Source organism: Mirounga leonina, unplaced genomic scaffold (genome assembly GCF_011800145.1).
Source record: "Mirounga leonina isolate KUSES-001 unplaced genomic scaffold, KU_Mleo_1.0 Mir_125, whole genome shotgun sequence".
Classification (NCBI taxonomy): Eukaryota; Metazoa; Chordata; class Mammalia; order Carnivora; family Phocidae; genus Mirounga; species Mirounga leonina.
The window spans coordinates 43,827,321-43,855,307 of NW_023270305.1; the positions used below are offsets into that span (position 1 = coordinate 43,827,321).

The window sequence follows — 27,987 nt, forward strand, 5'->3', positions numbered from 1 at the left end:
AGTATCCATTGTCATGCCATATACTAAACGTACGTTATGACGCCACTGTAGCCCAGCGTCATAATGGACGTACTATCATTTGACATGTGCGGCAGAAAACAAAATGATTCATCTTGGTCGTTTTCTTAGGATGGATTTCCTGAATGTAGAATTACTAGGTGAAAGGGAACGAACATTTTTTAATTGTTAATATGTGTTTACAAACTGCCCACCACCAAGGTTTTATATTCATTTACACTTCTACCCGCAGTGAAGCAGGGACCATCAGCCGTGGGACTTTGGGTGAGTTACTTGACCTCTGTGTCTTAGTTTCTGCATCAGCAAACTGGGAATAATACCACCTACTTCACAAGGAGGGAGGGGATTGGAGCAGTGAGACCAGGCCAGCTATCTAGAATTTTCTATTGTTAAAAGAGGACCTACTTGAACCATCACCACCAGCGCTGAATATTGTGATTTTAAATAAACATTTGCTAATAATTTGGTAGTGGAAATGTTCTAATTTGACTCCTTGATGACTACCAAAAGTTAAACAAATATCAGTGTTTTTCTCTTCTGGGAATTATCTGTTTCTTCACATTGTTCTTTGAGGGTCTTCAAAGTGTTTCTTACTGGATTTGTAAAACTTATTAACCGTAACCCTTTATATATATTTGTCATCAATGTTTTCTTCAGTTTGCCTTTTAAGTTTTTAATATATGGTAGTCAAGCAATCAACGTAGCTTGATTCAGTGTTGAGTGAACCATCCACATTCCATCCCTTCTCAGAGGGAATGACCCCAAGCTTATCAGAGGTTTACTGAGGCCCCAGGGGTCAACTCTAGGTATACCGGACCACACCACTCACTTCTAACTACCTTCTCCCCTCTGGGCCCCATCATTCCTGGTATTTCCCCCAGAGAAATCTAAGGAGTGGGGAGGGTCTCCCAAGACCACTGTGACCTACAGGGAGGGACAAAAATGCAGATTCTTTACCCAAAGCAGTTCTCCCTCATTCCAGGGAAACCTCCTCTGGTAGTCCCCTCACCTCCCAACCCCAGTGGTCTGAAGGAGTTAGCACCCCTCCTGAGCACTTTAAAAACTAGCAAATTCTGGGGCTCTGCCCCAAGTGGGGCCTTAACACCTGGCTTCAAATTAAGATGAAGTGATAATGCTTTGCAGGGACAAAGCTTGAGGATTTCCTGGCAGTTGGGGGATTCTGTGGGCTGTTGCTTCGGAGGTATTAGGGTCCTAAGAATGACAACAAAACCCTATGTGTATGTCGGGTTGGAGAGTGTCTCAGGACTTCTTCAAGTGCACCCTCATTGTCTTTACCTGGGTTATCTTGCAGCCTCTAAACTAGTGGTTGCAACTCCAGCTGTACCTGGGGGGAAAATACCAGTGCAGAGGAATCCTGCCTCCAGATTCAGATAACTGATCTGGTTTGGAGCCTGGGCCTTGGTATTTTGTAAAGTTCTCTAGGTGATTCTCATGTGCTTAATACAGGCGTTAACAGCCTTTTGTTCTTTCCCAGTGCGGGGAATCCAGGGAGAGGGATGAAGCGTGGGAGCCCCCTCCCCCCACCCCCGCCTCGAGGCGGAGGGGGTGTGGTTGGGGTGGGTAGCTGACAGTGGGCACTCAAGCGGTTGGTTCAGGTGTGTGGGACCTTGGAAGACACGGAGGCGTGCGTAGAACCGGCGTAGAGCAGGGGCTTCTGGGACGAGCTCCGGGGTCCGCTATGGGTGGGGCTAGAGCGCAGTGTCGGACGCGGGGTCCTGCGGCGCCCCCTCGCGGGAGTAGAACTCATCGAGCACGCTCTGCGGGATGCGCTTCAGCATCTCCTTGGGGAAGATGCGCAACAGCTTCCAGCCCAGGTCCAAGGACTCAAACACCGAGCGGTTCTCGTAGGGGCCTAGGGACGGGGCAGGAGTGTTAGGAGCGTGTGCGCGTATATGTGGCCGGGTAAGGGGGTTACTGCCTGAACGCCCCCAGCGCGCCTCACCCTGGTTGATGAAGTTCTTCTCGAACTTCTGCAGGAATTCCAGATAGAGCAGGTCCTCCGAAGTGAGCGCCTCCTCCCCCACCACTGCTTTCATGGCCTGCACGTCCTTCCCGATGGCGTAGCAAGCATACTGGGTGAAGGGGGGCGGTCCTAGCGGTCACCGCAGGCGGATCACAGGAGCTCAGTGGCCCCCAATTTGGATGTGTGGGGACCCCAAAAGGGGAGGGATTTCCCAGAGAAAAGCTCGTGGTCCAGGTAGGGCTCAAACCTCTAGCTTCTGAAATTAGCTTACCCACCAGTCCCTGGGCTCTCTCCTTACCAGTTGGTTGGAGACGTCTCCATGGTCCTTTCTCGTCATGCCCTCCCCAATGGCAGACTTCATCAGCCGCGACAGGGAAGGGAGCACGTTGATGGGGGGGTAGATCTGGGCAAGCAGAAGAAGGGAGTGGCAGAAGGCAGGGTCCAGACTTGACTTTCCTTCCTACCCCTACTTGTCTCTCCTCCCCCTGGGCTTCTCAAGAGACTGCTCCTCCCTCCTCCCACAGAGAGGTCGGCTGGTCATGCCTTGCCCTCCTTTATCGCCCACAAATTCTAGAGCTTGGGTATGCACGTGTCTACATGTGTGCTCCTAGACAGGAGGGGGGGGGCGTGACGTGACATTAGGTAATGAAAGTCACTATTTTAAAACCTTTGATTATTTGGACAAAAACCAGGTTGAAGCTTAATAGTTAATAGCTGTAAAGAAGGAACCTACTGAGCAAAGAGGTAAAAGTCACAGGATTGCCTTTGACCTCAGATGGGACAGACACATTTTCTAACCTGTTAGCACATTATTCACCATCTACTTGTGTCAGTTACCCATTGTTTTGTTCACCAGAGCAAATTACTGGAAAGCAAAGAGAAGTGGTATTTATTGAGTATCTACTATCTGCTGGATGCTCTCTATGTGCCAAATGATTGTATCCTCCACAATGCACTCCACTGAGTGATAAATACTATTAGTTCTGTTTTATAGGTGAGGAAACCCAGCATCAGAAGGATGAGATGATTTTCACAAGGTTCCCACAGCCAGATGGTCTGGATTCTAGCCAGACCTGTCTTTGTCTGTGACCACACAGTCTTCCTGGGTCATCTCCTCTTTGGAGTTAGCCTCGCCCGGCCCCTCCTAATTCACAGAGAACTGAAGCACAGCAGGTGAAGGGACATCTGTTAGTGTCTCTGGGGGTGGTGGGGAGAGCACTAAGTTGTAGGGAGGGGACCGTACTTGTCTGTTATGAAGCTGTCTGTCCACGTAGATCTGTCCCTCTGTGATGAAGCCCGTCAGGTCTGGGATTGGGTGGGTGATATCTGCAAGGAAATGCACTGGAGTCAGTGTAGACGGGGCCCACGCCTCCACCCGCTCAGGGCCGCCTGGGCTCTATGGCTCTCATGGGAGTGATGGGGTATGTGGAGGCAAGGAAAAGACAGTGAATCCCGTGATGAAGAAACAGAGCTACTGCACATCTATGCACAAAACTACGGGCCCTTTAGGCATCCCGGTGGGAAGGGAGGGCAGGGGGTAGCAGAGGGTAGTGGGCAGCGAAGAGACTCACCATCATTGGGCATGGTGAGGATGGGGATCTGAGTGATGGACCCTCCCCGGCCCTCCACGCGGCCTGCCCGCTCATAGATGGTGGCCAGGTCTGTGTACATGTATCCCGGGAAGCCTCGGCGGCCCGGCACCTCCTCTCTGGCAGCTGAGACCTGCAACGTCAGTGTCGCTGGGGTAAGAAGCGGGGCAAGAGGCTGAGTGGGAGGTTCAGTGACTGAGAAATGGAGTGAGTGGCGGCAGGCTTGGATGGGTGAGTTTTGGGGTGGAAGGACTACGGAGAGGCCGGCATGACCCCGACACCCTTCACCAGCTGCCTCACCTCCCGCAAGGCCTCTGCGTAGGAACTCATGTCGGTCAGTATGACCAGCACGTGCTTCTCACACTGGTAGGCAAGAAATTCAGCAGTGGTCAGTGCCAGGCGTGGGGTGATGATGCGCTCGATCCTGGAGGGACAGCCTGTGTTTAGAGAGCCCAGAGGCCTACGCCTGTGCTCTGTCTAGCCCCAAGTGCTGAGTGGATAGTGGACTGCGCATAGCAGCAGGGGGGTGGGTGGGATGAGCCCCAGCTCCCAGGCCCCATGTCAGCTGTGGTTCCTGGCGGTGGGCAGTTCACCACGTCTGGCACTCCTCCCTCCTGCTGTCCTAGGGAGGAAGGGGGGGAGCCCGGAATAGGCTGGGAGTTGGGCAGGAGTGGGACAGGCAGGGCCAGGAGTGTTGATGAGGATGACAGCACCCTGTCCCTGTGGGCCTGAAGGTGCGGGGGGGGGGGGTGCTGGCCTATCAGAGCGAGGCAGGGGTGGGGCTCCTGCTGCGCTTCTCTTCCCCAGCTTCCTCCCCGCCACACTCGGCTCAGGTAGAACACCCTGGATTCCTTCCGGAAGGTTCCCCTCACTGCTCCAGAGCACGGCTAGTGTGCATATTCCATAGGCGTGCCCTGCCCGCCTGGCAGCCCCCTTCCACTCTGAGCCCCCCCGAGTCCCTTCCTCTGGCTCCAGGCTCTCTCAGTGCTTAAGCTCTGTCCTGTGGGTCTTTTCTCTGGTGATGTCATCTTGGCCTCCAGAATTCTGTTACTTCGCTTCTGGAGCCCCTTCAGTACCCAGGACAGTTTTATTAGAATTTTTTTTTCATCCCCCTGACCCACAGATTTAAACTCACATTTCCTGAACTTTAGAAATAGCAGTTTTTCCAAATGAATAAACAAAAAGCAGAATCAGACCTATACATACAGAGAATAAACTGATGGTTGCCAGAGGGAAGGGGTGGGGAGATGGGCAAACTGGGGGGCGAGGGGCGGAGTCATAGGCTCCCAGCCAGGGAGACAGGCGCAGCACGGGGAATAGGGTCGGTGGTATGGTGAGAGTGCTACTTGGTGGCAGATGGTAGATACACTCGTGGTGAACACAGCACGGACCTACAGAGAAACTGAATCACTACCTTGTACACCTGAAACTAATGTTAACATTGTGTGTCAACTCTATTCAAGTAAGAAAATTAAAAAATAAAACAGTTTCTGTAAATACGTGGTTTAAGTTTTAGTGGTGACTTTGGGGAAGTGACTCAAGAATAAGGAGGTCTGACTGGGGACAGTGGCTGGACGCACATTATGGGAAGAACAGAGGGGCTGCAGGTGGCAGGCGGGCTTGTGGTCTGGTCCCCTCCGTCTCTCCCTGGGCTATCCCTACCCCTTACCCAGCCTCAGTTTCCCCGTCTGCACAACAAGGGGTTGTTTTCCCAACTCCGGCCCATGGCTATGGTTCTGGGATACTCCTGAGCTCTGGTACTCTGGGTGTTGAGAGGGGACAGGGCTTGCTGCCTGAAGGCAGTCTGGGTACCAGGGGATGGCTCACGTGGGGTCGTTGGCCAAGTTCAGGAAGAGGCAGACATTCCCCATGGTACCGTTCTGCTCGAAGTCAGACTTGAAGAACCTGGCTGTCTCCATGTTCACCTGGACACATAGCAGGGAGGGCTGGAGGGGGCGTCTCTGCAGCCTAAGGGCTGGGGCCCCAGCCCCTCCCATCTCTTCTCAGTAGAGCTTATTGACTGTCAGTCCCTGGGATGACCCAGCACTTGAGAAGGCAGGGGCTGGGTTTGCACTCCCCAGGCCCCCAAAGAGAAGTTCAGATTTCTTGGGTTGTGCTCTGCTCATTGCATCCTGACCCCTCACTTAGCCAGCTGCTTCCCTGCTAAACCCCTCCTTGGGCCCCCTGAGGGCCCCGTGGTATCCCCTCCCTGAAGCCGTCTTCCCAAATTCCCTGGCTTCTCCCTCCTCCAGGCCACCCTAGGACTCATCTGACAGCTGCCATGTCCTTTGGAATACACGGGGGGACACACTGTACCTAGTCACTGAGCCCCCTTCCCCCTGCAGTCATGCTCTTGCCTCTCTCACCAGATAGGCCTGGACACTGACAGCTTCTCAGGGAGAAGGATTATGCCTCCCTCATCATATCAGGCAGAGCCAGGGTCCAAGAGAGACAAGGCTGCCTGCCCACAGCTTCCAGAATTTGCCAATCTGCCCAGCTTCTCTTACCCCCATGGCCGCAAAGACAATGGCAAAGTTGTCGTCGTGGTAATCCAGCACAGCCTTGGACTTCTTCACCAGCCCAGCCTGGCGGCAGATCTGGGCGGCAATCTGGGGTGGAGTGGATTAGAAGGAAGGGTGTCAGAACCAGAGCCCAGAGCCCAGCCCAGTGAGCACCATAGAGGATGATGGATGGAGCAATTTCCAGTCCTTCCTCCTGCCAAGGCCTTTGGTTGGGGGGTGGGGGCGCGGGGGGATCCTAGGCCAGAAAGATGAAAGGGCTGCCCCAGGTCCTACAGCCTTCCTCAGGGTGAAGGCTTGAAGACCTGCTTGGGGGCACTGAGGAGGTGTTCTGAGGCCCTGAGCCCATGAGTTGCCAGAGGACAGCTACCAGTCTGGACAGCTATGACCCCAGCGTGGCTGGTCCCTGCCTGTTTGATTCAGGAGACCCACTTCACTGGCCTCTGCCCTGTGCGTTCCTCTTGGTCATGTCTGCAGGACCCTGCAGGCCTCACCTCATTGTGGGGGAGCCCGGCTGCTGAGAAGATGGGGATCTTCTGACCACGGGCAATGCTGTTCATGACGTCGATGGGAGAGATGCCCGTCTGAATCATCTCCTCTGGGTAGATGCGGTCATGGGGGTTGATGGGCTGGCCTGGGAGAGGGCGATCATGGACCCATGCTCAAGGGCTCAAGTCTGTCCCTGCCCTCCCCCAGCCCTGCCCCCGACTCCAGAGCAGCACTGTGGAGCAGAATTCTCTGTGATGATGAAAATGTGCTCTAACTACCCTGCCCGGTCCAGTAGCCCTAGTCACATGCGGCTGGTGGGCATGTGACATGAACGTGTATTCCACTTGAATTCATTTGTATCTAAATAGCCACAATCCAGTGCTCCCTTGGACAGTGCTGCCTGGCCCAGCAGAAGTGGCAGGCAGGTGGGAGCTCAGGCTGAGGCCCCCGAGGCTGAGCAGGTGTCGTGTGGGGCTCGAAGGAACAGAGGGCAGCCTGGAGAGCTCCTGTCTGAGGGGATGTGTATTCTTTGCTCTGGCCCTGACTTGCTGAGTGGTTTGGGGCAGCTGTGGTCCTCTGTGGTCCTCCACCTATGGGCCTCCATCTCGTCCTCAGAACTGACAGGACTGGAGGACTCAGGATGGCCTCCCACCAGGAAGGGGCTGTGTCTACTACGGCAAGCCACCCCCGGCAGCTCTGAGGGGCGCGGACAGGGCACTGGGAGGCGGGAGAGTGGAACTCTGCACCTGATGATGGCTTTGAAAGGAACAGGACATGAAGTGCCGATGACAGTATTTCAGGCTCTGTGGCAGACTTGGGGACAGAGAGGCCTCTGCAGTTCTCGTCGCACACCCGATCTGTCTGGTAGTCTGACCAGCCTGCGGGTGAGCCCTGGCCCATTGCCCCTGGCCTGTGTCTGGGGCAGAACTTCCAAGGGCAAGGTGTTAGAGGTGGTGGCTGGGGGTGGGGAAGGTGATTGGGGGCTGGGTCCCGGAAGCTGTCCAGAGCCTTTCTCTGGTCACTCACCATTGATATCCAGGAAGTCCTCTGCCATGACCACTGGCCCCTTGTCAATGGGCTTGCCGGAGCCGTTGAAGACCCGACCTGAGGGTGGGGGAGGCCATTGGGGGATGCTTAGGGCCAGCCCTGGGTCTCCCTCGCTGCTGCTCACCCTCCACACAACCAGCGGCTCCCACCCACCCCTCACGTCCCTCTCCCCTCAGCCCTCAGTTACCCCCCGAGAGAGAGCTGGCTACAGTGACTGTCTCTGTGGGGATCTTCCCTCCTCTCCTGGAAATCTTTACAGGTGAGGCCTTGGCCCAGGAAATGACTCTAATGGAGGGTTTTAGGGCTGGAAAGAGGAGAGGGCCAGGTATGACAGATCTTGGGAGAAAATTGGGGGATGTGCACTCTGTTCCAGCCTAACCCCAAATAGATGACTACCTACTGTGCCCCCAGTTGATTGAACCAGCCTTCCTCATTTACGGAACATCTGTATGTCCAGCCCCGAGCTGGGGTTGGGGGTCAGAGAGAGAAGACACAACTTCTGACCTCAAAGAACTCACAGGGGAGGCAGACAGGCAAAGAGGCAAGGACAACACAGTGTGCTAAGTGTGAGGTCAGGAAAGCTGGGCCAGGAGGACAGAGGTGCACCCCCCAGCCGCCTCTCCTCCCCCCATCCTCACCCAGCATGTCTTCTGACACTGGAGTCCGTAGGATGTCCCCTGTGAATTCACAGGTGGTCTTCTGGGCATCGATCCCAGAGGTTCCTTCAAACACCTATGGGACAAGAGGTTAGTTACTGTAATAAGGGTCTTGCTGGGGAGAATGGGGCCTTCCATTCTAGGCTCCCTTTGTGCCCAGCTCTGGGCAAGACGCTCTTGGGAAAATAGGACGTTTCCTGCCTTCGGAACCTATAAGATAGTCAGGAACTTTGTGGGCTCATTCATTTATTCAGCCAGCCAACATCACCCTGACACCACTTACCTGAACAATTGCCTTGGTCCCAGACACCTCCAGCACCTGCCCGCTTCTCTGAGTGCCGTCAGGAAGGGTGAAGTTGACGATCTCAGCATACTGTGCAAACTGGCAGGGGGGGGAAAGCAGCCCAGAGCAGCGGTGAGACCAAAGGTGAAGTCCCTGTCCCCCCCATCCCTCCTTGACCCAGTCTCAAGCTTCTGTCTCCCCTTTTGTGACCAGGCACTAGTAGAAGTGAACTTGAGGGGCCGGAGGTGGGACATTTGGATTCTGTTTGGGAGGCTGTACACCTGGATGGGCAGGAACACTGACTTTGGAGTTGGAAGACCAGGGTTAGAACTGAAGTTCTGATGCTTAGAAGCTGTGTGACCATGTGGAAGTTACTTAATGTCTCTGAATGTTACTTTCCTCGTCTTTCAAATGGGAATAATAATAATGCCTACTTCAAAGGGCTTCTATGGGGAGAAAGTGATCTATATGAAGTCATTAGCTGGGGCCCAGGACCTGTAACAGCTCAATAAAATGTAATCATTACTATGGCTGTTTAGGTCCCATGGACAGCACAGTTGTCCCTGCCCCTGTGGACTAATGGTGAACACATTGGCACAGTGCTCTCCTGGGCGGCCAGGTGTCCCCTCATACCAGTGGCAGTCTTTCCCTAGCCATGGGGCTGGGACTGATTCATGTGTTGTCCTCACAGCTTCAGGAATAAAAAGAATCAGGCAATCACTTCTCTTTTGGCCATGAGCAAGTGTAGTATCTCTTCTTATCCGTTTGAAAAGAACCAGGCTAATATCGGGAATATATACAGAACTCTTACAACTCAACAATAAAAATACAAATACCGTAATTTTAAAAATGGGCGAAGGATCTAAATCGATATTTCTCCAAAGAAGATATTCAAAAGACCAATAAGTACATAAGATGCTCAACATCATTCGCCATTGAAGAAATGCAGATCAAAACCACAATGAGATACCACGTCCCACTCATGAATACGGCTGGAGTCCAAAGGACAGATAACGAGTGTAGTTGAGGGTGTGGAGAAATTGGACCCCTCAGACACTGCTGGTGGGAATTTAAAATGGTGCGGCCACTTTGGAAAACACTCTGACGCTTCCTCAAAGGGTTAAACATACAGACACCATATGACCCAGCAATTCCACGGGCCCAACAGAAATGAAAACATGTGACCATATAAAACTTGTGTATGAATGTATATGAATGTTCATATACAAGTAGTAGCCTTATTCATAATAGCCCCAAGGTGGAAACAACCCAAATGTCCACAGACAGTGAATGGAGAAATAAAAGATGGTATATCTATACCGTGGAATATTATCAGCCTTAAAAGGAATGAAATACTGATCCATGCGAAACACGGATGAACCTTGGAAACATGCTAAGTAGGTGAAAGAAGCCAGACTCAACAGGTCACGGATTATATGATTCCACTGATAGGAAGTGTCTGAAATAGTCTGATCCATAAAGACAGAAAGGTTAGAGGTTGCCAGGGGCTGGAAGGAGGGATGATTGGGAGTGACAACTAACAGGTACAAGGGGTTCTTTTGGAGGTGATAAAAATGTTCTGGAATCAAATAGTGGTGATGGCTGCACAACTCTGTGTATATACTTTGGTTGCTTTAATTAATCCCAGCCATTTAAAAATGAAAATGATTTTCTGCTTTTTAATTTTTGCAAGTAGCACTGAAGATAGAAGCTTAGTGAAAGCTAATGTCAGTAAGGGGTGGATAGAATAGTACATTGGGGAGGGATGTGGGAATGGGTTTACATTTGTATAAACCATTGATGTTCTTTCTGTGAAATCAGAGTTGCTGTCTACATTTCATATACATTTTGAATATTCAAATATTCTGAGAAGGAATATTAAGGATATCTTTGTCCTGTACTGATTTTTTTTCAAATAAACCTTTTGAATCTTGGAAAAATAAAAAAAAAATATATATATATTTTTAAAATATATATATATTTTAAATATATATATATATTTAAAATATATATATATATATATATACTAAAAACCACTGAACTATGTGCTTTAAAAGAAGGAAGTTTATGATATGTAAATTATAATTCAATTAAAAAGACAATTAGGCTGTCCTCCAGGACCACAGGTAGCAGGTTGGGCAGGTGGAGGTCTGCCCCAAGGGAATCCCCTAGCCCTGCAGTCTGTGCATGCTCCGGGAACCAGGGTCCCAGTCTTTCCCCACTTCCAGAAGAGGCTATGAGCTGAGCCAGGAGAGCTGGGCTGGGAGAGCAGACCCTCCCCACTGCCTCTGGCTTCAGCTCTCATCAGCCCCCAGAGAGCTAAGCCCTGCAACCTGCACCTTCTTCCAGGGGCGGTACTGGAGAGAATGTATTGCATCCTTCAGGCTCCCTCACCTTGCTTCCCTGGTGATTGAGTTATTTCAGGGAGTAAGTGAGAATCGGAATCTAATAAAAATAAAATGGTAAAAAGATGACATCCCTGCCCACGTGTTCCTCATATTCTGAGTTAAAGTACTCCTCTAAATTACTCCTTGGGCATTAGAGGGAATCAGAACTGACATGATAAATGAAATAGAAAACAATGAGAAAGGAGAGCGCCTTGTAGAATAAATCAGGCTGTACCATGTTTTCTGACCATAATCAAAACAAGTTAGAAATCAAAAACAAAAAGATGGTTAGATAAACTTCATGTATTTGGAAATTTAAAAACCTAATGTAGAAGACCGTAGAATTAGAAAATATTTAGCACTAAGCAATAATGAAAAACTACGTATTGACATATATGGATGCATTTAAACATTATTTTTCTTTTTTTAAAAGATTATTTATTTATTTTAGAGAGAGAAAGAGAGAGCTAGAGCGGGGGGAGGGGCAGAGGGAGAGGGAGAGAGAATCTCAAGCAGACTTCACACTGAGTGCAGAGTCCGATGTGGGGCTTGATCTTTCGACCCTGAGATCAGGACCTGAGCTGAAACCAAAAGTCAGATGCTTAACTGACTGCACCATTAGGCGCCCCATATTTAAGCTTTAAATGCTTATATTAGAAAAGAAAAAAACTGAGTAAGTTTAAGAGTATGCAACATGAAAAGTTAGAGAAAAGAACAGCAATAAAACCCCCAATAAAGTAGGATGGGGGATGGGGGGAAGTAGGTGATGGGGATTAAGGAGTACACTTGTGATGAGCACCGGGTGACATATGGAAGTGTGGACATATGGAACTATATTGTACACCTGAAATAATACAATGCTGTATGTTAACTAACTAGAATTAAAAGAAAAACCTTTTTAAAAAGTCCAATATAGTAGAAGAAATAATAAAAGGTCAGAAATCAACATGGAGAACAAACATATAACAAAGAAGATTAAGCCAAATTGGTTCTTTGAAAAGCCTAATAAAATAGACTGATAAAATAAAACTGATTAAGAGCAAAGACATAAATAAATAATTGTTGGAGTAAAAAAGTCAAAACTAGCTACGCTAATAATATTAAAAAGTAATAAAAAGGAATTATGAACAATTGTATGCAATACAGTTCAGAACTTAGATGAAATGAATAAAGTCTTAGAAGAATACAACTCAAACCAAAACCAATCAAAAACCAAATAGAAAGCCGGAATAGTCCCACAGTCTTTAAGATATTACATAAATAGTGTAAAATCTTTCCATAAAGAAAACACCAGTCCCAGATAGTCTTACAAGTGAGTTCTGACAATGAAAGAACAAATTATTTGAAAATTACTTGAGCTTTTCAAAAGACTGATGGAAAGGGGTTGTCTTTAATTAGTTTTATGAGGCAAGGATAACCATGATACAAAATAAGATAATGAAGGGAAAATTATAGGCAATCTTGCTTATGAATATATATGCAAAAGACCTATGTAAAATACTAACAAACCAAATCCAGCAAAGTATAAAAAAGGTCGAGTTACAAACCAAATGATAAAAGAAAAAAGTCAAAAACCAAAAAATAAAAAAGACAAACACACACACAAATAAAAATTAAAAAGACCAAGTTGGAATTATTCTGACAATTCAAGGTTAGTCTAATATTAGAAATCTGATAATGTAATAAATTTACCTTATTAATGACTTGCAGGATGAAAAAAACTTTGTTCATCTTAATATACCAGAAAACGATTTAAAAAACTATCCATGATTAAAACAAAAACTCTGGTGATTAAAGAATCATGATATCCATGGTTAAAGAACAAAACTACTCTTTGAAAACAGAATAAAAGGGAAATTCCTTAACTCCAAAAAGCATCCTCAAAACACCTGCAGAAAACATACCCTGATGTAAAACAATCCCTTTGAAAATTAGGAGCAAAACAGGGGTGCCTGGGTGGCTCAGTTGGTTAAGCATCTGCCTTCTGCTCAAGTCATGAACTCAGGGTCTTGGGATGGAGCCCCGCTTTGGGCTCCCTGCTCAGCAGGGGGTCTGCTTCTCCCTCCCCCTCTGCCCCTCTCCCCACCACTTGTGTTCTCTCTTGCTCACTCTGCTCTCTTTCTCTCTGTCAAATAAATTGTTAAAAAATTAGGAGCAAAACAACAATGCCTGCTATCATCATTCTATTCAGCATTACATTGGAAGAATCAGCCAACATAATACGATGAACAGAAAGAAACATTAGAAGGCAAGGAAACTGTAAAATAGAAAACTTCCCAAATCTCAAATGTAGTAAAGATAGGACGCTCCAGGGCACCTGAGGGGCTCAGTCGGTTAAGTGGCTGCCTTTGGCTCAGGTCATGATCTCAGGGTCCTGGGATCAAGCCCAACATCAGGCTTCCTGCTCAGCGAAGGGCCTGCTTCTCCCTCTCCCTCTGCTGACCCCCCTGCTTGGGCTCTCTCTCTCTCTGTCAAATAAATAAGAAAATCTTAAAAAAAAAAAAAAATAGGACCCTCCAAAAAATGTAGACCAATTTCTCTTATAAATGTAGATACAGAAATTATAAATAAACTATTAGCCAGTCCAATCAGTGTATTAAGTAAACAAACAGGTATGACCAAATAGGATTCATCAAAAGAATGCAAGCCTAGATAAATCAACCTCTGGGAATTTGTCAACATTTCACAATATAATTTGTAATAATAGGGAGTTTTTTTGTAAACACGAATTAAAAGAGAAACCCTACAGGATTATGTAAATAGAAACCCAAAAGGCTTTTGATAACATTCAGCAGTGTTTCTAATACAATCTTCCGTAAGACGGGAATGGAAGGCAATGACTTGAACACTATTTACCAAACCAACATCAACAAGCTTCCCAATGGTGAAACGCTAAATCCACTTTTATTTCTAATAAAATCAGTAATGCACAGAGATGACTATCGCTGTTGTTACTTAATATTGTTTTGGAAATTATAGTTTATACAATAAGACCCAAAAAAGAGAAATGAAAAAGTATACTAATAAACATAGGTGGAGAAAGCTTTATTTAGAAAAAAAAAAAAAGTAGTGAGAGAGGAAGAGAGGAGACTGTGTTCTTCAGAAATGTCAGAGAAGAAAGGCTGTGGAAATGTTCTAGATTAAAGGAGGCTACAGAGACGTGACCACTAAAGGCGGAACCTGACCCCAGGCTGGGTCTTCTGTTGCAGGGGAGAAAATGCTATAAAAGACTTTATTAGGGCAGCTGGTAAACTGGAATATAGATGGTCGATCAGATAAATGTATCGGTGTAAGTTTCAGAAGTTGGTAACTACTGTTGTTATGTAAGAGAATATCCTTATTCTTTGGAAATAAACACCGGAGTTTTGGGGATAGCTTACCCTTAAAAGATCTAGGAAAAAATTATGTACACACAAACACGCAGAGCAAAAGAGAACAAATGGGGTAAAATGTTAACAACTGGGTGTATGTTCCCCGTACTATTTTTATTTTTTTGAAATTGCTTCAAATCACAAGTATAATTAAAGTGTGCCAATGGAAAAAGAGACAGAAGTCCCTTCATTGATGATACTGTATATCTAGAAAAACCCAAGAGGCTCTAGCCAAAAAAAACAAAACAAAAACAAAGACAGAAGCCCCAGAATTCATGAGAAGTTGGCAGCTGTACACAAGATGCACAAAATCAATCTCTTGTACCACTTGTGTCAATATGCTTCAGTTAAAAAAAAAAAAGAATCTCTTTTTTTCTATTCCAGCCATAAACGGACGAGGAAATGGAGAAAAATGGATCCATCCACAATAGGGCCCAAACCCATACAATATCTGGAAATAAATTTGACAAGAGAGGCACGAGAGAATAATAAAATCTTATTGAAGGACATCGAACAAGCCCCGAACAAATGGAAAACAATACTGTTGTCCAAGGCAGAATGACTGTCATAAAAATACCAATCCTTTTCAGAAGTACATAAATTAAATGCATTCCCAATGGATTCTTGTTTCTTCTGGGATTTAATAAGATCATTTTAAAATTCATGTAAGTGTCTGACAATATCCAAAAATAGTTACGGAAAAGATCAGCGTGGAGGACTTGCCTTAGCAGACATGAAAACATGCTCTAAAGCTACTGAAGTCAGTTAAGTGTTGGTGTGGGGCAGACAGATGGATCAGTGGGGCAGATCAGAGTCCAGAAACAAATCCCAGATTTTAGGAGACTGTTGTAGAACAAATGTGGCACATTACTTCACAGGAAAAACAGAATTTATTGAATAAATGGTGCTAACATAACCAGGTATCTACTTAGAAGATACCCACATCATAAACACACATACGTTCCAGGCATATAAAACCTTTACATATAAAGCTAAGATGAACAAAATACAAGAGCCTTTCTTCTTTCCTTTTCTTAGCTTTTCTAGAAAAGCTGGGTGAGAGAGATGTCTTTAAGATAAGAAATCTGGAAGCCATAAATGCAAAAATAGAGATATTTGATTGTAGGGGTGCCTGGGTGGCTCAGTCGGTTAAGCAGTTAAGCGTTTGCCTTCAGCCCAGGTGACGGTCCCAGGGTCCTGGGATCGAGCCCCACATCAGGATTCTCTGCTCAGCGGGAGCCTGCTTCTCCCTCTCCCCCTGCTCATGCTCTCTCTCAGTATCTTTCTCTCTCTCTCGCAAATAAATAAAATCTTAATGAAAAAATGTGAACAACAAACAAAGCTCCCACAACTCAAAACGTACACCTCCATATGTAGGAAGATTTCACAGAGGAGAAAGTGAAATCCAAACACATAAAAAGATACTCCAATGTAAATAAAAAACAAGGTAGTATTATTCTCATTGATCAGACAGGCAAAATTCCAGGAGAGAACATGTTTGGGGCTGGCAAGGATGCTGGAAAGTGGGTCCTCCAACACATGGCTGACGGGAATGTGAATCCCCACAACCTTGCTGGGCTAGCAATGTTGCCCCCAAATCATCCATATCTAGTTAAAATCTACTTTAAAACCAATATACCTGCTTCTCCCTCCAACCCTCCCCCCTTTCATGCTCTCTCTCTCTCAGTCTCTCTCTCTCAAATAAATAAATAAAATCTTTAAAAAAAAAAAAAAAACCAATATACAGGGCACCTGGGTGGCTCAGTCGTTAAGCGTCTGCCTTCGGCTCAGGTCATGATCCCAGGGTCCTGGGATCGAGCCCCGCATCGGGCTCCCTGCTCGGCGGGAAGCCTGCTTCTCCCTCTCCCACTCCCCCTGCTTGTGTTCCTGCTCTCGCTATCTCTGTCTCTCTCAAATAAATAAATAAAATCTTAAAAAAAAACAAACCAATATACACTTCGAAGCAGCAATTTCATTTTGGGGGATCTACCCTATAGCAATAAAGGCACCAGTATGAAAGGGATACATTTTGCTGTACTACTTGTAATAACAAAGCCTGGAAACACACCGAATGTCTGCCGGTAATGAAACCACCGAATCAATCACAGAGCGTCCAGGCTACCGCACTGCGATCAAGAAGAATGCTACTGCCAGGAGGGAATCAGGTTTTTAAGAGACTGGCACCAGTGTAAACCCTTCAACGTGCACCTTATTTGCCTCTTTACATCAGGATCTTTACCTTGGTTATCTCAAGAGGCTGGGAATAAAGAGGTTAGGGACAAACAGTTAACTTGTCTTTTCTTTCACTAGTTACAAGGAGCATGTTTTTTATTTTTATTTTTTGGTAATTAAAATGTAATTTGGGATGTTCAAGTACAGCGCCACTGGTTATCACCATCCCCACTATATTAAATACCCCGCTCTACCTAACATAGTGACGTTAAGGGTCTGGGGGTGGGGGGTGGGGGGCGGTGTGTGGATGGCTCAATTTCCTAACGGGATGTGAAGGGGGGGACACTCCCCCAGGGCACCCCTGCGGGCGTGGGAGGGTGGAACTTGAGACCAGAGCGTTTGCAGCTCTGACAGTCACTGGAGGAAGCTCGGCGCAGGCCCGTCCTCGGAGGCCAGGAAAGCGCCCTCGTTCTCCCCCAAACCATCCCTCGAGCGGGGCTGCTGGGAGAGCAGGGCCGGCCCCTGGAGGAAGGAGCTGAGGTCTGCGCGGCAGCTCCAGTCTAGCGGTCTTTGGCTCGTCGACCACAAGAGGGCGCCCAAGAGCAAGGGCTGGGAGGCCCCGGGACCGACGTTGACCGCAAGTCCTTGGCCTTCGGCGGCCGCTCTGCGGGCGGTCTCTCTCTCCGAGGCAGCCGCCGGCCTCCTTGCCGGGTGGGCTGTGGGCCTCGGGAGGAAAACTGCCCGACAGAGCGCAGGCCATGGGCCCGATAAAAACCAGGCAGCCGGCTGATAAAGTCCTCCTTTTTTATGTGGGTTTATGTGGGTGAGGGAGGGCAGAGGAAAGGGGAACGGAGAGGAGGTGGCGCCCTGTGTGTCCCTGAAAGATGAAATCAGTGAAATCAGAGGAAACGAACTGTGCATAGCAGAGAGATTGCAGTCTGACGCCGGGAAGAACGGGCAGAACCAGGTCAGAACCATCACACCCCGTCATGGAGGGTGTGGTCTGGAACCCTCTAGGAAGAGAGTACCAGGCTCTTCTGTGTGTGTCTGCGTGAGTTATCAGTGGGGGCAGGGGTGGTCACAGCCAGTTACAACGGGGAGTGCTGGGGGAGAATTCCAGGGCGCGACAATGAGCTTATCCTCAGAGGAACCCCATTTCAGAGGCTGATTCTCTCAACTCCCACCCTGGGTCCCTAGGAGGACCGCAGGGGGTGGGGAGGGTTCAGTGACGCTCGCGTCCTCCGCTGGGGATTCTGCTGAGTTCTCAGCCAGCCAGGGGTCAGGCAGAGAGGAGCTGCTGCCCGCACTCGTGCACTCGGCCGACTAGAAAGTTCTTAGCAAGCCTGGCAGGACTCCTCTGAGGAAGCACTGGCCTCCAGTCCTTTCCTTCTGACAATGCCCAGGGCAGTTTGGGAAGCCCCGTTTGGAAATTGTCTTCAGAGCTGATATACATGCTTCTGAAAGCTTTTTCTTTTAAAAGTTTGAAGTAGCCACAGACATTTGGAACCAAGTCTGGTGGATAAGGTGAGTGCTATCTTCAAGACTCAATAAGGCGTTGGTGGTATAGTGGTTAGCACAGCTGCCTTCGAGTCTCAGTAAGGACTGGTCTGCATCAAAACACAGCAGTTGGAAGAAGATCTTCTAGAGCAGTGAATCTTCAAGTGTGGTCCCCAGCCCAGCAGCAGCACCTGGGAACTTGCCGGAAATGCAGATTCTTGGGCCTCAACCTCAGACTGCTGAATCAGAACTTTGGGTTGGGACCCAAAGAATCCTTCCAGGGGATTCTCATGCATGCTCAAGTTTAAAAACCACTGCTCTAGTGAAATCTCTCTAATATATCCCAGGCAGGTGGCTGTCCACTAACCGGACTCCTCTTTAATGCTTGCACAACCTGTGTGTGACCATTTGTGAGATCAGGGCTGGGAGTGTGGATGTTTAATAATCTAGCGGGGCCATTTTTACAGTCTACACTCAGGGGTTTAGCATTTAGCATTTTACAGCCTACACTCACACCTCCAAAAATCAGATGGAACTGTGGAAACTACCTCTAGAAAAATGCACAGGCACACGGATATACGGCTTCAAAGGTTTGCGTACAACCTCGAGGCCCTTATTCCCTGGGCTAAGATCTTCCAGTCTGCACAAAATTCTTACCCCCAAGCATTTTTCCATTTGAGAAAGATGGAAGCAGGAAGCGTAATTGCTGGTGTGGTTCGATTTGGGCAGAAGGTGGCGCCGTGGAGGAGGAATTGTGGCATTTTGCCCAAGCAACTCCGGAAGAGGGAAGTGGTTGTGGGATGGGGAGAGGGGTACGTAAAGCTGTCTTCTCCATCTCCTGAACTTATGAGACTATACATAACTGATTTTTTTTCCCTCTGCAAGTTCAGGGTGTCTCCATCAACCACTCAGTCTGTTCTAAGAGAGTTACAGATGCATCTAATCGTCACAGAGCCACAGGTCTGAAGATCTCTCTCGTTTCCTAGTCTAGCCCCATTTAGTAGTCGGGAGAGCGGATGTCTGTGAAGGCACTGACTCCATACCACACGAGGGGGCAGCAGATGGCACCAACTGTTAATCAGGCGCATTAGCACTTCTGCATTCCAAGCAGAGCGAGTGCTAACCGTTCTCAAGGAGGACCCATAAAAATACATTTATCTGATTTGATCCTCACAGCAACTCATTTACTAGATGAGGAAACTAGAGTTTGCAAGCCTAAATAGATGCTTCTCAAACTTCAGGGAGCATCACAGCCCCTGAAGGGCTTTTAAAGACTGACTTTTGCATCCTCCCCCCACCCCACATCCCCCCACCCCAGAGTTTCTGATTCTGTCGGTCTGGGGTAGGAGCCCTAGAATCCGTATTTCTAACAAGTTCTCAGGTAGTACTGATGCTGCCGATCTGGAATTGACAGGTAGCTAGTGGGAAGGAGTCAGACTGCGTGACCCGTGCACCCACACACGCGTAAACACTCCATCACGCTCCTTCCCAGTGCCTCCCCAAGGCTAGTGGGTCAAACGGGAAGGTCTGTATGAATTCGGAATCTGGTTTCCAGGAATGAGAGGGTTGGATTTAGTCATTCTAACACTTATTCATTCAGGCCTCTCATTCATTTACACACCCTTCCTCTGAACAAACTGAGCACCCACAATGGACTGGGTGTTCAGCAGAAGTGCCGTGTGGGGCTCTGGGGGCTCAGGAGTAATGTGCAATTGGAGGGACATTGGGGGGGCAGGGAGGGCCCATGTGGCCAGGTGGTGATCAAATGACTTGATGGAGCTGCCAATGGGACAGTACAGAAGAGGGAGAGGAGGGACAGGCTCATTGCCCAGGGGCCTGGGCGAAACTTCTAGAAGTGACCTCTCAGCTAGCCCTGGGGGTGAGTCGGAGGAAGGTATGGGGGAAAGGTAGTGGGAGAGGCAGAGGGAAAATATGAGCAAAGGCCTAGAGACATCAAATGGCAGCTCCATGCAGAGGCAGCGTGGATTTCCACGTAGGGAGGGGAGAGGATGTGGCATGAGAGCGGGGAGGTGCACACGAAACCTTACAGAATGTAGGGCCTGTAAGGTGAAGGTGCTGGGAGTACTAGGTGAGTTTGAAGCAGGGAAGCGAAGGGGTTCAGGTTGCAGGGGGGCAGCATGGAGAGGAGGGCCCCAGTCTGGGGGCCCAGAGGCCATGGCCATAATCAGGGAGCAGTGGGGTGGGAGATTGCTCATAGATCATTGGCACTGATGGACTGGGGTCGAGGAAGGGATGACTCCAGGGTGGCACCAGTTTTCCAGTCTGGGGTGGGAACCTGGGGGTGGAAGTGTTTGGTGGCAGGAGGACAGCAGAGTGACCTCATACTTTTGCAGGGCCCTTTATGCCTTAAGAATCCCCAACCGCAGACTCAAAATGCTGTCAGTCTCTGCCATGGTCCTGCGGTTCTCCAGGGGACACAAAGGAGCCCACATCCCATTTCTTTCTGGGAGGCCCACTTTACTTTCTGCCCATGCTGCTGGTTCCCAGGTTGAGATATTCCAAAAACGTCTGAAAACCTTGAGCTCTGGAGAAGAGTTAGCTGACGTTGCTCTTCTGCCTTCCCTTCCTTTGAAAAGAAGCAGCTGATGGAAGAGTCCAGCCTTGTAAGCAAGTTCAATACAACCATCCCACTGATAAAGAGGCACAATAGCCTGGATCCCCCAGGTCCTTGGTGGTAGGTGTGGGTCCCGGAAGGCCCAGAGCGGGAGTGAGCGGGGGCACTGAAAATGCAGGAAGGGAAACCAGGGGTGGCTGGGGAGACGCTGGGGAGGAAGAACGTGGGGATGGGTGACAGGGAATTACAAGGGATGGGTGGGCCCATGGGAGACAGCTAGGGGCAGGGCAATTTAGAAGAAATCCCGTACAGGGGCTGGGAGCCCTGGGAAGAAGTGGAAATCTTACCTTGACCTGGTCCAGCACCACCAGGGGCCCATTGACGCCGCACACCGTCCTGTAGGCTGGGGGAGGGGTGGAGGTAGGTGAGGGTCTCTCACACACACACACAGAGGCATCCTCCGCTTTCCCTCCCTGTAAGCACCACCCCCACCCCCTTCCCAGTCTGGGCTGTCAGGGTCATTAGCTGTGACAGGGCCAGCCACCATTGCTGCAAGGGTCATGCCCCTGCCCGCAGGGCCACCTGCTGGCTTGGACACCTGCAGGAGGCAGGGGAGGGCCAGGGGGAGGGCAGAGGCCCCTCAGAGTCCTCTCCTCCCCCTCAGCCGCGAAGAAGTCTTTCTTATCTTGAGGCTGCTTCCCCTCTGGCCTCAGCCCCCATCTTACCCACTCCCTCCTCTCTGACCCACAACATTTTCCAAAAGCTTCTGGCCCCCAGCTAGAGATGATGAGAGAACTGCCCTCCCTCTGTGGCCCTCCGGGGTCACTCGACACTGACTAAGCACTGTGTCTGTGCACATGTGCACCTGTTGGGGGGGGGAGGGGTCAGGCACCAGTGAGAAAAACCAGCCAGGGTCCGTGCCTTGTCATGAGGCCTTGCCAGGGGGCATCCTGGACAACCTGGGCTCCCTGAGTGCCTGTGGGGGAGGGGAAAGAATGAGAAGGAAGGAGGAAGAAGAATGCCCTAGTCCTAGTCGCTGGAGAGACCCACAAATGGAGAAATGAGCTCACCTTACAGAGAGCCTCTAACTCCAGTCTTGGGGACCCCAACAGGAAAGCCATGGACTGGCAGACAGGAAGCCTATCTTGGTTCTGCTGGAGGCTAGCTGGGAGACCGTGGAACTCTCCCTCACCCATGACCCTGGGATATACAGCTCTTCCCTGGGGTCCCTATGGAGCACCAGTGGGACAGCTGAGATGAGGCGCCCTGACAAGGCAGGATGGTCAGAGTGTCTCTAAGGTCACTGGGTCACTCACAGGTTGGAAGAACATCAGAGGGAAGAGTGGTCTAACCCTCTTTGCAAAAGCGGAGGAGAATGGGGGTGAAAACGCTAGCCCAGGGTCACCCAGCATGCTTGTGGTAGAGCTGGGGCTGGGATCTCAGCCACTTGCCCTCATGCTTCCGTGAAAGCCTGGTGCCAAGTCACCCCACACTAAGAGAAACTAAATGCCCCCAGCTCACGTCTTCCCCAGTCTGGGGCTCAGTGGTCAAACCCCTCGTCTGATCTATATTCCTTTCACTGAGACTTGGGCTAGGAAGACCGACTGGGCAAGGCGATCCTTGTGGGGATGTCTGCAAGGCTCTTCTGAGCTTATGGACTGCTAGGAAAACTCAAGAAGAGGGCACGAGAAGACCCATCCTTTTGGGCTTGGACCTGGAGCAGGGGAACTCCTTCAGCTTCCTTCAGAAGATGGGAGGAGGTATCTATCCAACCTTCCCTCTTAGGCCCACCTTTCCTCCCCACTGGGGCCATCCCCAGAGATGACTGCTCTCTAGGGCAGAGGGCCAGCATCTCCCCCTCTGTTGGCCCTCCCATCAAGCAAGCTCTGGTAGCTCCCATCTTGTTTTGTTTTTTAAGATTTTAGTTATTTGAGAGAGAGACACAGCAAGAGAGGGAACACAAGCAGGGGGAGTGGGAGAGGGAGAAGCAGGCTCCCCGCTGAGCAGGGAGCTCAAGGCGGGGCTCGATCCCAGGACACTGGGACCATGACCTGAGCCGAAGGCAGACACTTAACGACTGAGCCACCCAGGCGCCCCTGGTATCTCCCATCTCAAAAACCACCCCCTCAGCCCCAGTCCTTGCACAGCTGCTGCCCTTCACAGCCTACTTTCTGGCAAGTATGCTCCACTGCTGACTTCCTTTGCTCACCTTCCACCCTCTCCTGCCGTTCTCCACTCTGGCTTCTCTCTAGGCCACCCCAAGGGATCAGGCACAGTGGAACAGAGCCTCATTTTAAAAAGCCCTGGGAAGAGCTGGCCTCTTGCTGGCCCTATAGAGAAAATACCAGACTGGCCAAAAGGGCTGAGATGACCAAAGCAACATGCCGAGTGGGTGGGCTGGGGGGGGGCAGTTGGGGCTCAAGGTCCACAAAGCCCCAGGGAACTCTTTCCAATTCTGCCTCAGAGTCAGTCAAGTCTTTCAACTTCCTCCCTTCCTTCACAGCAGGCTTCCCCCATTTCACAGCTTCTTTCTGGGAAACGTGTTACATGGAAATCCCCACAGCGCTATCTTGGGGAGGGCACCTGAGGTGGGGGGAGCAGTGGTGAGCGGCTGGGGGCAGCCCAGAGGCCAGGAGGAATGCTGCCTGCAGCAGGGCCCTCAGGCTGGGCGCCCAGCGTGTGGTCTGTGAGCCCCCAGTCCATCCCACCAGCCTCAGCCATAAGCGGGCTTTCTGGGTTTCCAGAAGCACAGGCCTGGCTCTCTCTCTTGGGCTTCCTAAGGGAGTCGTCACTCCATAACCTGGGCCCTTCACTGCAGATAATCCACTCTGGCTGTTTCTGTTTCTGTTCAGCATCCGGCTTTTCATATCCTTCAACACCCTGCCCTTGACTGAGTCCTGCAGCCCCCTGGCTCTGCTCCCCCCTGAAGTCCCACAGGCCCCAGGCTGGCACCCTAGAGGTGTCTTCCCCAGCCTGTGGTCCTTAATGAGATGGATTATGTCTCCCCCCTCAGACCAGAGCTCTGTGTCTCCCCGGTCAGACTAGAGAACATCTTTTCTTCGAGGCTGTCTCGTTTGGACACAGCCAAGGTGGTGGCTGAGCAACAAAGATGTCCTTGTCAGGAAGCCAGGCTTTTTGTGTGTACCCACCCCCAACTGATTGTGTCCATCGCATGCAGTGGCCAACTGAGGCCCAGAAGTTGGCTGATTTCTCCTGGGGCACCCACAAGTCAGTCAGCACCCTGTGGCACTCCCCCAGCCTTGGGACCTACTGGTCAACCCTGGTGAGGGGAAGTGGGGGAGGGTCATGCTGGAGGCAGGGGGCTGGCCCAGAAGACCTCTGAGGGGCACTCCCTCAATAGGCCTTCCTGAGACTTTGCAGACACTCCCTCCCTCTGCTCTGCCCCCTCTCCTTTTCCATTGTCCTAGCTGACACTCTGGGTTGCACTTAGGGCTGCAGGCCTGGCGCCCCTCCCTGCCCCCATCTCCCCCGCTGCCTTCCCCTGTCAAAGGCTCAGCGGGGCTCCGTGCAGCCCACTAATTAGGGCCTGCCCAGCCACACCTGCAGCGTCCTGGGAGAGGGCTGAGCCGGCTGCCCAGGCGTGAAGCCGGGGTGGGGGCAAGCCGGGGGCCAGTAGGTCTCCCACCTCCTCCCTTATCCCCTCCGGACGGATTAGGGGAGGGAGGGCCAAGGCTGGAAGCCCAGGCTTCTTAGAATCAGCCCAAGACCTGCCGGGTGGAACTCTCTGGCCTTTCGGTCGAGGAAACCGAGACAGGCAGCAAAGCTGGGGGTTTGGCATTCCAGCCCCTGGGTGATCTGACCTGGCTCTGCCCCTCCAGCCTGGCTGACAGCCTGTCGGTCCAACCTTTGCTCCCGCTGCACCCTGCCCTCCCTCCTCCCACTGCCTCCCCCCTGCCCCCGCCAAGCACCTTCTGCCCCACACAACAGATAAAGCTCCATGCCACCTCCTTCCCCTGGGGAAAGAGCTCTAGCTCTGAGGGAGGCAGCCGGGTCCCTTCTTAACCAGGGCAGATATTGCTGGGATTCACCCCCATCCTATTCTACCCTGCCCCCTCCTTTCTGGCTTATTCCCTCAGCCACTGCAGTGAAATCACCCTTAAGGCCTTAGGCCTGTTGGTCCACCTCCTCCTCCAGGAAGCCTTCTGTTCGACTCACCCCACCCATGGCTGAGGAAGCCCTGGGGCCGGGAGCCAGTTGCCCCATCCCTGTCCCTCTGGTCCCCCAGCTCTCCTCCTAGACTTTCTGTCTCTACTTAAAGTTCTCCTGCCCAGAAATCCGTAGAGTCCATAGAGTCCTCCAGTCGGAGGCCAGGCTGGGGGACATGGGCAGAGAGAGACTCAGGAGTCCTGCCTCTCCTGACCTGACGGCGCAGCTCTAGTTTTGCACATACTCCCCCCACCCCCATCCTCACCCCTCAGGGAGGAAACCCCTCAGGCCCCCCAGAGGAGGAAGGGGGTGGGAACCGGAGAATGCCGTGGGTGGAGAAGCACACTGAGGAATCCGATCTGCTCCTGGGTGGGGGAGGCTGTCGGGGGGCTGGGGGCTGGCCCCTGGGGGTACCCTGTGAGGGCACTGGCGTGCAGCAAAGGCGGGAACGTCTTTAATGCAGATCCGGAGAAGAGTCAGGGGTGGAGGGGCTCCCCGTCTGCGGAACCTTGTCTCGGGGTCAGCTGTTGGGTGTGACACATTCACCTGAGTGAGGGCCCCATGAAGTGACACAGAGGCAGACACGAGGGCGCTGCCACCCCTGGGTTCCAGCCTGGGTCACATCTCCTGGGTGTTTCCCTGTACCAGGGCTTGTTGACTTTAAATAAGGTGCTGGCTAGAGGCAACCGGCTGGAGGGGGCCCTGGGGTGAGGTGCCACCCAGCAGGGTCCTGGGGAAGGCACGCTGCAGGGGGTGGGTGGGGGAAGAGCCTGCCAGGGTGGGCTCAGATCTCCACCAGGCCTGGGCTCTGGGCCCAAGTGGGGGGGGGCCAGTCACGGGGTATTTCTGGGCCTTCATGACCCCTGCTTTGCCCCAGGGGAGGATCTGGGCCTCCGCACTTCCCCCATGCCTCCATAGCGCAGGGCCTGCAGGGCCTCCTTGCTAAATCTGGTCCCATTCAGTTCCTCCTCAGCTGGAATGTGCTCCACCCCTCAGTGCCTGCCTCAGGCCTCTGGAGGTGCCTCATACCCCCTGCTCCGTTCCTCTGCACCCCGGGCCTGCCCGCTTTGCACTTGGTCCATTCTGGGCAGATGCCAGCCCCATTCAATGCAGACCCGGCTCTCTGGGCTGCCCCGCCAGCTGGCTCCTCCCGCTGTGGTCTGGGTAGCAACAGACCGAGGGCGGAGGGCGGGGTGGCTGTTCTAGGCCAGCTTCTCTCCACACACGCGCTGTTAGGAGCCTCTGGCTCTACTTGGCCTGTGCTGGCCAGGCCGGTTTAGTCCAGTGAGCTGAGCTGCCCGAGAATTCGAGAATTGGAGAATGACCTTGGCAAGGAGAGATGGAGGGGGTACTCCCTTCGGTCCTCAGAGCCTTACTGGTTTCTGTGCCCCAGATACCTGGACACACCTCGGGATGGTCCCCTCTGAATTCTGAATTCTCCCCGTGCCAGGCACTCCCCCCGCCCCCAGCTGTAGAGGCACAAACATATGACATCACCTGACCACGTACCCACATTCTCCCCACGAGCACGCATGCTTGTGCACGGAACCACACACTCACCCTGACTGTACAAGGATGCACATATATTGTTACACATTTCCTCCCTCTGATCATACACACTTGAAAGCTTTCACGCACATATTTACACCTATCCTCACCCAAGTGAAGGTGGGAGCACGCACATACCCAGACACGCTCCTTCCCCTGGGTTATACACACAGACACCTTCCCCCAAAGGCACGCATGACATGGACCCATTGACGTGACACACAGTGGCGTGTCTGTCCCCATCCTGAGAATGCACACATGGTCCACCTTGCCGCACGCATTCCCTGAGAACTCCTGATCATACATTTCCTCGCACACGCACACACACGCCCAACACACACACATTCACACAGAGCATGTATCATGAACACACACCCTTGGGGCAGTGGGGAACTCTTTCTGGACTTGGGGTCTTAGGGCAGGGTAAGGGTGATGACCGAGAGGTTCCCACAAGGAACTCCCCCGCCTTCTCCTCTGGGGTAGCCTGGGCTGTGGACCCCATCCCCCATCTGCAGAGGTGGCCCCTTGTCTGGGCGGTCCATTGCCTCACTCTGCTGGACCGAGAGCCCCCTAGATCTTCCTCCGCCTCAGAGCCTCCTCTTTCCCTGAGCCTAAGAAGCTCGAGCCACCCAGCAGCCCCCACCCTCACCCACTGCGGGGACTGTACTCACTGACACGGGGGTGGGTGATGTAGTTTCGGGTGACCGCTTGCATGTGTTCCCGGGCTCTGCCCAGGTCACAGCCACTGCCGGGGAGCCCCCTGGGCCTACTGCCTACCCTTGTGTCCATGGCGAGGCGGCAGCCTGGGAGCTGAGGACCTGAGCCTGCTGGTGGCGAGCGCAAACTCTTCAAGCCAGGCCCGAGCCGGAGAGAACTGATCAGACCGCCCCGGTGGCCACCCCTCCCCTCGCCACTCCCGTCCTCCCTGAGTTGACTGTAAACAGGGAAATCGGGTCCTGGAGCTCTTCCAGATCTGGGAGGGGCCCTAAGCCACCTGCCGCAGCAGCAGAGGGGAGGGGAGGCGTGCAGGGGTAAGGCTGGCCCTCTAACCTCTGAATTTGGCTTTTCGTTCGCCCCCAGCCTGCAGCCAGTATGAACTCAGCTCCTCCCCCTGGAACTCCAGGTGCTCTCACAGCCCCTTGCTCCAGACCACATCTCTTCCTGGTCTCCGCACCACATGCACTTTCTGGCAGGCTGCCCTCTCTTCACGTCGCTTCCTCACTGTCTCCCCTGACCTGCCCTCACCCTGCACCCCTTACCCTGATCGTACCCGGGTACTTCTTCCCCTGCACCATTCCATCATCATCTTTTTTTGAACATCTATAGAGGATCATTCTTCTGCCAGCTTCAGGGCCACCTCCTACAGGAAGCCTTCCCTGCATCCTCCAGCACTCTGGATTCACCACACATCTGGTGTCTTCCCTTTGTCATGCCCTTTTGGAGCATTGCCTCTTGTCACTGCCCCTAGACTCTGAGCCCCCACGGAGCTGATCTTATGTCTCCTCCATCAGACTTGGGTCTCTTTAAGCCTTTCGATCTCATCATACCGAGAGCTTCCTGGAAACCAGGGTAGGTCTCCCTCTATCCGATCCTAGGACCCTGTCTTACCTTTTTATATTTTACCTCTAGGGTGTCATGCAGCAGGTCTGCCCTGACAGTTTTCAGCTCGGAGCAGAAAGTACAAA

General features: G+C 51.3%; 1 protein-coding gene across 1 annotated transcript; it reads right to left on the reverse strand.

The window, feature by feature from the left end:
- Positions 1 to 560: 560 nt before the first annotated feature.
- Positions 561 to 27,091, reverse strand: ATP6V1B1 (ATPase H+ transporting V1 subunit B1). Its single transcript, XM_035001346.1, has 14 exons — positions 26,974 to 27,091; positions 20,935 to 20,990; positions 8,586 to 8,684; positions 8,285 to 8,378; positions 7,626 to 7,703; positions 6,605 to 6,744; positions 6,099 to 6,200; positions 5,419 to 5,516; positions 3,892 to 4,015; positions 3,574 to 3,724; positions 3,246 to 3,328; positions 2,301 to 2,405; positions 1,982 to 2,111; positions 561 to 1,891 (listed from the first exon to the last, which is right to left on the reverse strand). The coding sequence occupies exons 1-14, from the start codon at positions 27,089 to 27,091 to the stop codon at positions 1,728 to 1,730; spliced, it is 1,542 nt and encodes a 513-aa protein (XP_034857237.1). The 3' UTR covers positions 561 to 1,727.
- Between the last annotated feature and the right edge of the window lie 896 nt (positions 27,092 to 27,987).

Bases quoted from the DNA above. Each gene is read 5' to 3' on its own strand.
- ATP6V1B1 (XM_035001346.1), bottom strand. From the start codon at position 27,091: ATGGACACAAGGGTAGGCAGTAGGCCCAGGGGGCTCCCCGGCAGTGGC. The intron at 20,991-26,973 runs GTGAGTACAGTC...CCCCTCCCCCAG, and splicing joins CATCACCCACCCCCGTGTCA to CCTACAGGACGGTGTGCGGC. The intron at 5,517-6,098 runs GTAAGAGAAGCT...CTATGTGTCCAG, and splicing joins TTGTCTTTGCGGCCATGGGG to GTGAACATGGAGACAGCCAG.